Source organism: Paramisgurnus dabryanus, chromosome 11 (genome assembly GCF_030506205.2).
Source record: "Paramisgurnus dabryanus chromosome 11, PD_genome_1.1, whole genome shotgun sequence".
Lineage (NCBI taxonomy): Eukaryota > Metazoa > Chordata > Actinopteri > Cypriniformes > Cobitidae > Paramisgurnus > Paramisgurnus dabryanus.
The window spans coordinates 27,699,174-27,714,297 of record NC_133347.1 but is presented as its reverse complement, the minus strand read 5'-3'; the positions used below and the strand labels follow the sequence as shown (position 1 = coordinate 27,714,297).

General features: G+C 37.5%; 1 protein-coding gene across 1 annotated transcript in view; it reads right to left on the bottom strand.

Moving 5' to 3' along the window:
• The window catches only part of LOC135729808 (phosphatidylethanolamine-binding protein 4), a 166,883-nt gene that overhangs the window by 85,133 nt on the left and 66,626 nt on the right, over positions 1-15,124 (bottom strand). The window contains exon 4 of the mRNA XM_065247670.2: positions 5,628-5,726. Coding sequence (XP_065103742.1) covers positions 5,628-5,726 — 99 coding nt within the window. The remainder of the gene's footprint in view (positions 1-5,627; positions 5,727-15,124) is intronic.

Sequence of the window (15,124 nt, the reverse complement as noted above, 5' to 3'; positions counted from 1 at the left end):
ACCAAATTAAAGCACTTTCAAGTCAGATTTTCATGATATGATGGTGATGGTTTTTAAATCTCTAAATGGTTTGGCACCCTCCTATCTTAGAGTCCTTTTAAAGTTTCACACCCCTACAAGATCTCTTAGGTCCTCAAATCAGCTGTTTCTCTCAGTTCCCAGGTCCTGATTGAAGGGTAGGGACCGGGCTTTTTCGGTTATCGGTCCCAAACTTTGGAACGCTTTACCTCAAAATGTTAGGGAGGTACAGTCATTGTCAGCTTTTAAAAAGGAGTCAAAAGCTTACCTGCTATCAAAAGCCTTATATTTTAGGTTTAACTTTTTATATTCTTTAACTATGTATTTATTTGTATTATTAATATTTCTTATTGTTGCTTTTCTTTTAAAATTTTATTTATGATTTATTTTAAGACTGCTCTGTACAGCACCTTGGGCAGCACTGAGCTGTAATTGTGTGCTTTATAAATAAATAAACAAAGTCCAACACAATATACATGGCCAAGGGTTAGTTAGTAATTTTTTTTACAATGTATGTAAAAATGTACAGATAGAGATAAAAAAAGGAAAATAGTAAGTCCTATTGTATATAAGAAAGTGAGGTAATGGCAGAAGAGATGGGTTTTTAGCGGAGAAAGTATGCAATATTTTTTCCTCTTTGAGATGGCATCACAAGCCGTCGCTCGGTGGCAGAGCACAGGGATCGAGAGGGTACGTAAGTTGTATAAGCAAGTGAAGGTAAGGGGCTGCTGACCCAGTGGTGGTTTTAAAGGCCAGGAGCAGAGCCTTAAATTTGATGCGAGCTGCTATAGGAAGCCAGTGTAACTTGACAAAGAGAGGAGTGACGTGCACCCTCTTTGGCTTATTGAAAACCACTTTTGCTGCTGCATTCTGAATCATCTGTAGGGGTTTGGTTGTGCAGGCTGGAAGTCGAGCCAGTAAATAGTAATGTTATCCAGTAAGAGTTAAAATAAACATGATTCATATACTGCAGGTCTTACTAATGGGACTGTGGGAGGTATAAGACAAAAATGGTTAGGGAATACTTGTTACCTCTTCACTTAAAAAAAAAAATGTTTGGGTTATTTTTAGTCCAGCCTTGGTAATAAAGGGACAAAACTAATATGTTGGATTGTCATTTAACCAAAGCACTGTAAAAGAAGGATTTGTTGGTTCAAGAAGGATTTGTGCTTGCCCTAATTCAACTTAAAAATATTAGTTGTGTAAAAATGTTGTCAACTAATATTTTTAAGTTCAATTAACTCAAAATGTTAAGGCAGCACAAAGCACAAATCTTTTTTACAGTGAGCTGGGTTGTTTTAACTAGGGATGGGCACGAGTACTCGATTGCTCGAGTACTCGAACGTGGCATCGATGATCGATCCCAAAAACGATGATCATGCGGGTTTATTTATTTTTTTTATTGTGGATATGGCGGCATTTGGGTGTCTGGTTAGTGTTACAAGCGCATGTGGTAGTAAAGACTGGGTCTGGAGATGCGTGTTTGACGTCGTGTCGAGCTACGCAGACCGACGTATGACATCAGTAGCATTACCATGCGTGATTCAAAAACAAACAGATAATTCCGCGTGACCGCGCATCAGCAACCCCCCGGTCCGCGTATGCGCGGCAGCCCGCGAGCCCGTGAAGCCGGTCACACCTCACATCACTGAGGCACTATGGTTTAAGGATGCCGTGATTTTCGGAAATACAGTCAGTTAGTTGCAAAATGTACAGCGCCGTCAAAAGTTCAATGGGTTATCATCTCATATTTAAACATCAAATTTCAAGAGATACCAGAGAGCCATACGAGAATTACCATTACATCTTGACTGAGGTAAGAGGACGACATGACACAGCTAAATGCTAAAATGATAGCAAAAGACTTAAAGCTGCTTAATGTTATGAAGCTTGTGCTTTGACTGGACGTGTTTAAAAGTGCGCTGTTTATGATGCACATCCACAAAGGGAGTTAAACTTTCTTTTTTTTTTAGATAACTTAGTTGAAAACTTAGTTGAAGTCTTGCATTTATGCAGATAGATGGACGTTGTACATTTATGTTGTATAAAGGCTTAATATTAGCGCTTCGGTTTGTGTTTGTTAACCCTTTAGTTTCATTCCATCACGCAGCTTTTCCTGTTAGAGGTTTCTGTTAAAAACATTTAATTCATAAAAAATCTAGTATGTGTTCATTGTTCTGTCATAGTTTCTTCAAAATTAAGTTTTATTTGAGTGTTTTTAATAAAAATATTTTCATTTTCACCATAACGTGTACGCCCCGCCCCTTTGATTGCCCCGCCCCCAGTTAATCGAGTACTCGTTCTTCAGACCTATAGATTAATCGAAATTAAAAAATGACATAAATGCACATCCCTAGTTTTAACCCAAAATGTTAAGTTATATTTAACCATTGTTGGTCAAATATAAACCTTTTCCTGATTAATTTAAGCAAACAACTGGGTCTCTCTCTTTTTGACCCAATGCTGGACTGAAAACAACCCAACAGAGCACTTACACTGTAAAGTTTCCTTCTTGCACTTAAATAAGTTTAATCGATTTAAAAAAGTTTTAAAAACTTAAAGGTGGGGTGCATGATCTCTGAAAGCCAGGGCCCTATTTTAACGATCCAAGCGCATCGCCTAAAGGGCACGGCACACGGTCTAAATGGCGTGTCCAATGCCACTTTTGCTAATTTAACAACGGGAAAAATTGTTTGTGCGCCGAGCGCACGGTCGAAAGGGTTGTACATAATTTCCTTATGAGTAATGGGCGTAACGTGCAATAAACCAATGAGAGTCTTATCTCTCATCCCCTTTAAAAGCCTGTTGCGCTGGCACTGTGCGTAATCCCTATTAAGATGATGGACTTTGTAAACTGAAAAACTAAGCAGAGGAAGAAGACCACCAGTTTAAGAATAATGTTAAAAAAGTGTTGTATTCATTTTTACTGAATTTTTTTTTATTAAAACCTTTAAAAGCCTTTTTCTTTTAGTCATAGAAGAACATATAGCGGCTTTTAATTGCTGTAAATGTATTGATATCCTACATAATCAATGTAATCTCATAAAATAATTTGCAAATATGCAAGAAAAGGTCTCTAAAAATACAAACAAGAGATAAAGGATTTACAAACGTGCAGAGAGCCGAAGCGTTTCAGCACTAGAACAGCGCCATGGGATTTTTCACAAAGCATTACTAAAAAATTTTCTCACTTCGCCATATCCACAGGTACAGAGTCATCATATACAATAAATCGATAAGATAGCATTTTAAAACATTTAAAAATAGATGCATTTGTTTAAAGGACAAGTTCGGTATTTTAGACTTAAAGCCCTGTTTTCAGATTGTTTATGGTGAAATAGAATGGTTTTGACTGAAATTTCGACATTTTCGGCTGCCCTGAGAATTTTCGCGTGTTTGTGTTTCAGCTCAGACCTCTACAATGGGTTTAATGGTGCACTGGAACAATCGTTCCTAAAATGCATTAAACTTTCGTTTACAAAGACGTGAAACTCACCGAGAGGTCAGGGGTGTTCACTGATATGCTCACACAAAAATCGCTCCAAAAGACGCATTCCAACAGGTTTTATCGTAGTTTTTACCAGCCCCATGGACTTGTATTAGATGTCCTGTGAGGTACGGTATTACTCCGCGCCGGGAACTTTGTTTCTATTCTTGCAATAGGCAAAGGCGGATTAGCGCCACCACCTGGGCTGGAGTGTTTATTATTCAAGCTCTAAGCGGAAGAATGTACGGGTGTGAGGCGTTTGGAAAAATAGGTCCACAAGTTAACAACGAATGCTAAAACAGCTGTTGGAAAGAATCTTTTGCAGCGATTTTTGTGTGAGCATATCAGTGAACACCCCTGACCACAAGAGTGAGTTTCACATCTTTATAAACGAAAGTTTAATGCATTTTAGGAAGGATTGTTCCAGTGCACCATTAAACCCATTGCAGAGGTCTGAGCTGAAACACAAACACGCGAAAATTCTCAGGGCACCCGCAAATGTCGAAATTTCAGTCAAAACCATTCTATTTCACCATAAACAATCTGAAAACAGGGCTTTAAGTCTAAAATACCCAACTTGTCCTTTAAAGCAAAGCATTTATTTACTTACCAGGCTCCAGGTGAAGCAGCTCTTTACGTCTTCTAACATCTCTTAATTAGTCCTCATTTATGTCCAAGAGACTCAATAATAATCTTTTACATTCAATCCTTTAATCTTTCATATTTAAAAGCGTTTTTGTGCTGCTGCGCATTCATGTATGTGATAAGCAAACCCGCGTTGTCGTCCCGTTTATAGGCGCATATTACTAATGCGCTCTTTAAATAACAAAAAACGCTATTGCGCCATTGACTTTAGACTTTAGAGCAGGTTTTTGTTGGTCAATGGCGTAGTCTATTTTAGTTGCCTCAAAATAGCAACGCGCCAACAATGCACCTGAACACACCTCGTTTTCAGACCAGAATGCCCATGGGTGCAAAGGGGGCGCAAATGCATTTGCTATTTAAACAACGTGGCGCTAAACGTGAAAATGATAATTGCGCAGGGTGGAAACTAGCAAAAGACACTTGCGTTGTGCTGCATTGCGCCGGGTGTAAGATAGAGCCCCCAGTGTTGATATTTGAAATCACCTAAACATACACACCCCTACCCCAATAGAATCTGGACCTTCTTTTGATAGACCCACCCCACACATAGGCAACACACGCAACGATGTTGGTTAGTATACACGCCCCTTACTGCTGATGGGCTACAAGTGTGTTTTAGTACTAGGCCGACTCCCTTTTCCAAAGTTTTTTTTTTTTTTTCAAAAAATGCACCCTGCGTTTAAGTTAATTCAACTTTATTTTTATAATTTATAGCAACTCTTCAATTCAAGTTGATTAAACCAAAAAATGTAACTGCAAAGAGAATCATTCACCACAAGCTTGATAGCTCAAGTGTACAGAGGATGTAATTTTTCCTGTAACTTAATTTTTTGTCTGATTTGAAACTGTATATTTCTCCAGTAACAATTTTTAGGTAGAATTATGATGTTTCCCCTTTGAACCGAGAGAACCACGACAAGAAGAACCGAGAAAGGTGTACATCAAACAAAACAGCCTGTAAGATTATGAAAGGACGGAAAAATATTGACTTAATATTGAGCAATTAAAGTGCGTCTCATCCCTCTCTGTTTAAACACGGTGTCCTCACGCACAGCCTGATGAATCTGCCTCTAGATCCCATCGGAGCTGAGCGCTGATGACTAACATGATATTTTTACTCTGTAATTATGTAACTCATCGGAAATGCAACACAAGTGTGAAGCACATGGAAGGTGCAGATACGGTCCACGCGATCCAGGAATTGTTTGCCGACCAAAGTGTTTCTGACACCTTTTGCTTTGCACATTATGTCCAGGATAGTCCGTGCCAAAGCACTGCTTTAAACAACCTTAATTTAAGGCTTTGTTCTTGACTTGTTAGAAGGCTACATTTACTTGAAGTTCAAGGATTTCAGTGATATGCAAATACTAATGCTCAAATGACAAAAACATGAATGCCGTAGTAGTTCGAAAAACTTGATTAAAAACTTTGTTAAACTCTAAAATATTCAAAGACATTTATGGAAAATGTGACATACCTTAATGCCAACAATCACCCAGTGCCTCCAGTTGGCAAGAGAGGGATTCATACGACTGGGAGCATCTGGGTCCACCATCATTAAAGTGTATTTTCTCTTCTGAAACAAAAAATATTAGAATGAGTTAAAAGTACTATAGACCATTTAAAAAAAAAAAAATATATATATATATATAATAAAGAACAGTTTATTAATTATCATTTTTTATCATTTTCATAATTTCATTATTTTTTATTTTTATGTTTGTTTTTCTTGATAAACAATTAATATTTTCTCTCCGTGATTATTCAGGTCTTGTCATCAACATGGATGTAAGAAAGTTACATTTTCTTCAGTAACTTCATCTATACCTACTGTAAGAACCCATAATCATTAGCATATGACGTATGGAAGCAAACTTTAATTAGTTACTGAGATTCTCAGACCACCTTCCATTCTCACACATTCACTGATTTGCAATCTGTTTGCGAAGTTTTCTTTACTTTTCTTTCTTTTTTTTAATAAAAACACTTCGCCATAAACAGCCTGGCACACATTTTGGGTGCTACACATTAACAATGACTGACCAACTTAATTGCTTCAACCATCTCCACAAGTCCCCTTAAAGTCGAAAGAACTGGGAGAGCAGATTGAATTATTGCGTGAGCGCATTTGTCATCCCTGGTGCGGAGCCCAAAATCTGCCAGACCATATGATAGCGTTATTATTATACGCCTCTCTCAGGAAAACAGTGCTGTCAATCACAACTGTTGCTATGCAACAATAGCCCCTCCCCACAACATCTAGACTGAGAAACAGAGCCAATTAAATACTTTTAATAAAATGAGGCAGCGAAGGGGGCGAATAAAAAAATGAACAAACTGGTGCAAGTTTTAACTATGACCTGATATAAATATATAAATCAATCAAGCTCAATGTTGTGTTTATCCTTCTTGCTTTCTCGTTTGCCTTGCAGCCTCAATTTATAATCAACCTTAAACCTACATTTAAGCAACTATAGCATGTAAATAAAAAATCCCTGATATTCTACGGTTTTGAGACCCAAATCCTCTGCTCACCTGACACAAATAAGCAATAAGCTCAAACAACCATAAGCCTAATAATCGGATGATAGTTAAGTTTAAGCGATAGCGGCTGCAGGCGATATTCGAAACCAAAACAATGCCGCCTCCTCCACGGGCTGTCATGTTAAACCTTCACAGGATCTCAGTGATCTGACCCCACGTGGACAGATTAAATACCCTTACCCGCCTCAAACCTGTTGCCAAAAAATCTATTTAATCCTTACAGCTATTATAATAAAAATGAAGCATCCTAAAAGTATTTGAACACTACATACTACACATCTTTTGTTGATTTCCACAAGAAATACAGTTTATAAGTCAATGCATTTGTAGAAAAAAATGAATTGTTTAGAGGAATACATTGATTTAGTTATATCAGTTGTAAACTTGTATCATGTGTCTTCATGACGTGCATTAAAAACTTTTTTATAGCATGCTTATTTGTAATAGCTACCTAGCACTTACATACTTTTTACACTAAATGATTTGATTCATAAATCATTTGATCAGTGAATCACCTCATAATTATTCACCCTATCTGGCGTTTATAATATTTTTGGGGGGCTTTTCCAGGGTACGGTGTTTACATAACTATCCTATATGTCGAACATATATGTTTAATGTTAATATTACATCAAGTTATTTCCATATGACCTTCTAGTATGGTTAAATGGATACCAAGCAGAAGTAACTGGGTTTATTGACATAAGTAACAATATTTTAGTATAGATCCATATTTTATCATATTAATATTTAAGATTTACGGTTATACTTTCAAAACAGTTTAATAATTAGATATATTTTTAACACGTTTCACACTTTTCATTTTAAGTGCATTCCTATAAATATATCTTTCATTAATTTTTACAGAATAACTGACAAGTAATTATTTTCTAAGGTTATCCACAGCATGCCACAGATGTTGTTAATAAAGCTTTAACCCTGAATATAACCCTGAGAAATAGAGTATTGAGACCTTTAATGTACAAGATGATGCTTTCAATGTATTAGACGCTGCATTTCATATGCAGTTTTAAAAGTTTCATGAATGTGAACTAATCCAAACACTTCATTTTGAATCTCAACAATCATGTCATTGTAATATCAATACACTAAGACCTATTTTAAGTGTTTCCCCTAATAAATGCGGTGAAAGCACATACATAATGTGGGTGTTTGTCGCTGGGGTAGGAAGTATACGTGTGTATGTATATAATTAATGTGCATTTAGACAGATGGAGAAATCAAATGCAGTGGAAATGGAGTACAGAGAGAGAAGGTGTGAAGAGATGCACAACTACCACCTGGGATAGGGTGCAGTTTAGGTGTACTCACAAAAAACAATATCTGTAATTTGAAAAGTATTGAGCAGCTCTTGTTTGTGAACAGGTTCTTAATTTTAGCACCCTTTTCTGATTTGCATTCTTAAACCATCATGAAAGTCTGGACTGTGAGAGTCAGTGACATCTGTACTGAATTGACTTGATATTTTAAAGACATTATGAATTATTAAAAACTACATTCTATTAGAGTTATGGATTAGTGCTTGGCAAGTTGAACGCATGTAGGAGATGCCAGTAGGGCTGTGATGGTTTTAGTAACCACTGCTGTGGTGCAGCGCCATCGTAGTGGTGAAGTACAACCCATGGTGGTGTGCACGTCACAAACTATACAAAATATAAAGTTCAATCTCACCCAGTGAGAGATCTTCAAGTTTGTGTAAATGCTAACGGCCAGCAGCAAGTTAGTGCGCCATTTGCAAGTGGAGGCAACTGATATCAGTGAGGATGACCTGCTGGCTTGGGGGCAGAACAATGCGGCAAGATATTCTCTCTTGGTCACTCAAAGTTGCGAAAAAGTATCAATCTGCGCTACCAATACACAATCAAAACGCATTTTCAGAGCGGCTGGAAACATTATAACCCCAATAAGGTTCCTCACTTGAACCGTGTGTTGTTTTACAGATGGAAGTGCTACAACAAACACGGACATAGGCGCCGATCCCGTAGGTGCTCCAGGGCTCGACTCAGGCACCCACACCTAAATAGCCAAGCACATATGTCCAATTGCTTCACATTTCGCATCCAAAACCATGCAGAAAACGTGACCACGCCGCTTTCCTCCTCCTTTTCAAAGTGATTGGCTGCATTGTGATTGATTGACGGAAAAAGAAAACGTCTCCTATAAACACGCACATTTCTTGAGAAAAAAATTTATGTATGCATTATAGATAACCTTATATGCATCAAGACACACACACATATTCTATAACCACCGAACCACATTACCATTGCAGTGGTAAAATACTGCCACCGTCACAGCCCTAGATGCAGATTTAATCTGCCAAACTGTAAATAAATGGCATAAACTATATTTTACAGTCTCAGATTAACAAATCAGATTTCATACCAGTCCTTTATGGATGTTGCTTGTCAGACTACAACATAATCCAAGAGAGATAAAAGCTTTGGCATGCTGTGTGACATGCCTTTTATGTCAGACTTCATGACATTACAAACTGTACCCACACAAAGTCAAAGTTGCTTTAGTCTTATTGATTGTGATTTGTCATGTGATTTGCAAAAGATGACCAACTAGGGATGTTCATATTGACCGTTTAACCGTTAACCAAAGGTAAGAATTTATGACCGATTAATATTATTTGTGAATGTCATGTAAATGACACAAATGATTGCTGCCCTGACGGTCTGATAAAGTAATCATTTGTATGAGAAATCATTTGTGTATGGATTGGAAGCTGAACGGAGACGCGCTCGTATGCGCCCAAGATGACGCGGTCCGTCTCTGTCTCGCCCACATCCCGACAGACGTTCGCTGATGGCCTCTGACCCTGACCATAAACATCTCTCTTTTTGCACAAATGGAAAAAGACGACGCAAAAGCAAAACTTTTTGAAATGCATCCTGCTTTAGAAATGGCCACTGTGGTAGATGAAACGGAGACAATCTGCCCTTTGTATATTAATCATCTGGACTGATCGCGTGCTCTTTGATAAGGTAATGTTGCGTGAACATCTGATAATGTATGAATCATGGTTCTGTTTTTGATCTGTCACTGCTGTTTGCACATTCAAATGAAATAAAATGTTGATTCAAACACTGCGACATGACAAGAGAAATCTTAAGATTCCTGAATTTTGTGTCAGAATGCCAAAATTGAACAGTGTGCACATCCTTGAAGAAAATATTAAAGGAATAGTCCATTTTCTTAAAAGAAAAATCCAGATAATTTATTCACCACCATGTCATCCAAAATGTTGATGTCTTTCTTTGTTCAGTCGAGAAGAAATTATGTTTTTTGAGGAAAACATTGCAGGATTTTTCTCATTTTAATGGACTTTAATAGAGCCCAAAATTTAACACTTAACTCAACACGTAACAGTTTTTTTCAACGGAGTTTCAAAGGACTCTAATCGATCCCAAACGAGGCATAAGAGTCTTATCTAGCAATACGATTGTCATTTTTGACAAGAAAAATAAAAATATGCACTTTTAAACCACAACTTCTCGTCTAGATCCGGTCGTGATGCGCCAGCTGACCCCACGCAATACGTCATGACCTCAAGAGGTCACAGAGGACGAACGCTAAACTCCGCCCCAGTGTTTACAAGTGTGTTGAAAGAGGACCGTTCCTACGTTGTTGTATGTCAACTGATACTAATGAATGTCTTTGTGTCAGTTTATTGTTTACAATGGTCCGCAAATGTGCGTTTTATATATGTAACACGTGACCTCCCTACGTCACTACGCATTTACGTGAGATCACACAGGAAAGGACCTAGACAAGGAGTTGTGGTTTAAAAGTGCATATTTTTTTATTTTTCTTGTCAAAAATGACAATCGTTTTGCTAGATAAGACCCTTATGCCTCGTTTGGGATTGTTTAGAGTCCTTTGAAACTCCGTTGAAAAAAACTGTTACGTGTTAAGTATTAAATGTTGGGCTCTATTAAAGTCCATTAAAATGAGAAAAATCCTGCAATGTTTTCCTCAAAAAACATAATTTCTTCTCGACTGAACAAAGAAAGACATCAACATTTTTGATGACATGGTGGTGAGTAAATTATCTGGATTTTTTTTAAGAAAATTGACTATTCCTTTAACGTATCTATTAATTTAGGTACACTCCGTAAAATAAAATGTGTGCACGAGGCTGTTCTCCAATGCCCTAAAGTATTTCAATGCTTAAAGGGGAAGTCCAAACTAAACATTTTAGCCTGTTTATCACGGGTAATTTATGTCCACTTTGCATTATACATGAGGAAAAATAAATAAATTTGCACGATTTCGATTATTAGATTGATAGTGTGTTGAAGTGGAATTTTCGTAACGGTCTTTAATGGACACAATTAACCAGAATGCACTGCGCGAAACTGAGTCATTAGCTCCACCCACTAACCACTGTTCGATGCAGTCGTCAGGTTTGTTTGACTTCATGCGGCGCCGCAGGAACCGACAGCTGGATGACGTCAAGGTTCCGCGAAAGGGATTTAAAAGCAAACTCCTCCGTATGATTTCGCGAATCGCTCTCGCGGTACTTTGACGTCATCCCGCTGTCGATTCTTGCAACGCCACATGAAGTTGAACAAGCCTAATAACTTCTTTTACCGCTCAACTAGCTCTCAAATCAACTCAAGTCAACTTGAAGTTAGCCGGCAGACGAACCCATCCAAAGAGTAACTCCGCTTTAACCGTCTCTGAGGGGGAAATCACCAAAGCCCTCGATAAAAGATGACTAGAACCTGTGCAGTATGTGGATGTAAGGACAACAAATTCAGGCCACCGGGAGTTTTTATTGTTGACATCAACGCGACCCTCAGCTGACCCACCACTACACTACTTTGAATATGCAGCCAGCACTTTCGTCAGGAAGATTTTGAGTACTGTTTTTAGCCCAGTTTTTCCGCGGACTCAGGTAATGTAAAATTGTTAAAATATCTAAAACATCATTTGGCTTAGTTGTTGCTTGTTTTGTGTAACTACGGTAAACATACTACGTAGAAAGTTATTATCATGTTGTTGTTATTATAAACACGAGCAAAGCAAGCTAACGTTAGCTCCTGTGCAGCTGTCAATCAAAAACGTTATCATCTACTGTCAATCATCTCGCCTCAAGACCCGCCCCCATTTAGAACATTCAGAATTAATGTAGTCGTGCATTTTTCTTCCGGTGATTTGATGACGCGTCAAATCACCGTTACTGTAGCAGTTAAAAGCTTTAATTTTTTATATGGAGTTAGTACATTTGATGGCAGCACAATCAACTACATATATGGCATGAAATATAGTGTTGGAGCATAATGTTGTTTTAGGGTGGACTTCCGCTTTAAACACCATCTTTGATAATATGTGAAGTAGCTATATTCTCTTAAAAAAAAGAAATATGGTATTTACAGTGCTATTGATGGTGCAGACTTGTTCTTCAAAGTTTGGCATTGCACCAACATGTGAAAACCCACATCAGGCGCTCTGAATCCTGCCTGGAGGTCTTCTGGAGTATCACAGGGGTCATTTGATGTGTGCATGTATACATCTTAGCCGTAAAGAAAAGACTGCGGGTCTGTCTTGAGCAAATGCTCATCATTATTGAGTATCCTAGGGTGAGACATATAACCTGACCCCTGTTCGACCTCATGCCTGGAAAATATGATAGTGATGTTATATCATCTTAAATCTGCATTTAATCCTCCACTTACAGAATCAAACTGACCTTTTATGAAACTTAAAGTTAATGTACTATTACAAAAGGGTTGTTGAAGTTCCTGACCTGACTTGAGACACCATTGACAGCGGATAAGAAAAATGAGCTGTCTTTATGCTTGAACAGCCCACAAAAACTACATATATAATGAATAATATTGTATATTTGCATATATATTGTAAACATGTATAATAATAGGACCTAGAAAAGATGGAGAGAAAAGAAACAAAAAGATAGAAAGTCCCTTTGTGAGTTTAGAAGTTCATGGTTTATCCCTGACCCAATATTGAGCCCTGTTGTCCATAAATATCTATCCTGCTTTATCCTTCAGTCTCTCTCTCCAAAGACACTTTGGGCGATCACAAAACACTCACCCGGGAGCCACAGCTAACGCCCCGCAATCAATCCCAAATCCGTTTAGCGAAAACACTTGAGTTGGTTGGGTAATTAACAGAAATCTGTGTTGTGATTAAGAAACAGAGACGGCTTTAAGATCATCGACTGCAGCTTAGTGCAAGGCAAGATCGATATGTAAATAGCAGTCTGTTAAATGAGCGCAAGATAAATAAAGATCACAAATCGAGAAAACAATTAGCTTTGAAATACAAAGAGTTAATTTTCAAAAAGTTAGGTGATCTAGAACAGTGGTTCCCAAACTGGGCACTTAAAATGGCTGATTTGAAATCCGGAAGCGACTAGGAAACGGAAGACTTAAACAAACCCTCAAAAATGAAGATTAGGGAACAATATAGACTTAACCACATTATCTGCTACTGTATACAACATGAATACGAGATCCCAAATGTCACCAAGGGTCACTCAGAGAGATGGACTAGTTAAGAGTTCAAAAGTATCAGACGAGAGACAGAGGACAAAAAGAGATGCAAAAGAAGTCAACAAGAAAGTCCAAAGAAATTCAATAGAGGAGGAGTGGTAGGTTGGATGAGCTGCTATCAGTTAGCGGATGGGACCGTTGTCAGTGGTCAAAGGGGTCGGAGGTCAGAACAGGGGCAGTAATTGAATCCAGTGTGTAGTGGAAAAAAGAGACCGTGGAAGTGCAGAGATTAAACTGGGATGGGAAACCCACACGCAAACAACCTTCTGCTCCGCTCTCTCCACATTTCCTGCGCACACATACAGGTCAGTATCTTAAAAGAGAACGTTAAGGGTTAGGAAAGATGTCCCTGCCATCTGTAGTGCCTTTTTTCTATAGTATGGCTAAAAAACAAAGCTTTAACACTCAGGACCACACTTCCAGAATTACAACATTAGTATTATTAAAAAAGACCTTATTTTTTAAACACGAGAAAATAATTCTAGTAAAGTATAAACTAGGGCTGTCAAAAAATGTATCGCATACAAAATAAAAGTTTGTGTTGGCATATATTTGCGTGAATATTATGTGTAATTATTATGTATATATAAATGCACACATACATGTATTAATTAAAAAAAATGGTTTATGTATACTTTTTTTAATTTATATATTTCAAAACATATATATACATGTAAATGTTTTTTTTAAACATACATGTGTTTGTATTTATATATGCAAAATAATTACACTCAATGCGCACACACATATATTATGCAAAAAAAATAAAAATTATGCGATTAATCGCGATTAATCTTTTGACAGCCCTAGTATAAACATTATTATAATTTATTGCTTCACAATGGTATCGCAAATAAAAGGCAATTTTCCCACAATCGGGCATCATCTGATTGTTTAAAGATAGCCGATGATTAGGGCAGATTATATCCTGACAATCAAAAGAGGTAAAAAAATAAATCAGAAGTCATGATGTGTGATTATTAGCCTGCGAAAATGCATCGCGTTTCCCATTAAAAAAATATCTGAATCGCAAGGCTCCGATTCTGTGAAAAAACCTGAAACTATTTGAAGAATTCGAATGGACCTCACACATTTTTGCTACGGAAAATTGTCAATTACAGTCGTGTTTTGGGCTGTACTAATCGGTCGGATTGGCAAAAACATTTGGAGTACTACAGACGTCCAAAAGTTATAACAAATCAAGGAGAAAAGTGCAACTGTCAGAGGAAAAAAGGTAATTGTGGCTGGCCAAACTGAACCAGGATTTCCAGGGAAAGAATGTTGACAACATTCGTGTTTGTTTTCTTTTCAGTTGTATCTCTTACCCGGACGTCGTGAATATGGGGCCACTTAAGGAATAACAAAATGTAAGTAACATTTTACAAAATCTGTTTAAACCTTGTCCTAATAAAGTAGTAGATTATGAAATTAAATTAGAATCAGATTTTCAACCAAGTATTTTACAAACAGCAACATAATATCAATATGAGTGCATACTATTACACTACAAAGTTAGTTAAGCTATTGAGAAATTGGAAGAACAAACACAAATGTTGTCAACATTCTCAGTCCACAACCAAGGAGCCAGCTCGTACAAATGTTTACAGCCTAATAACTTTAGTTTAGTCCGTTTACTGCTTATCAAGTCTTTTTCTGTATGATTTAGCATCTTCCACAAACGTTTTCTGCGGTTTGGACATCATAAATTAGTAGGACAATGTCTTAAATACTACATTATCCATGCAATCCATGCTGATGTTTACATCCCACATCTCCAATATGGCCGCCCATCCGGGTAACTGACCAAACTGTGACGGAGGGGTGTAAACCCTCTATAGCGCTTGTAATGGTACCATTTCTGCGACACAAATGGAGTTTC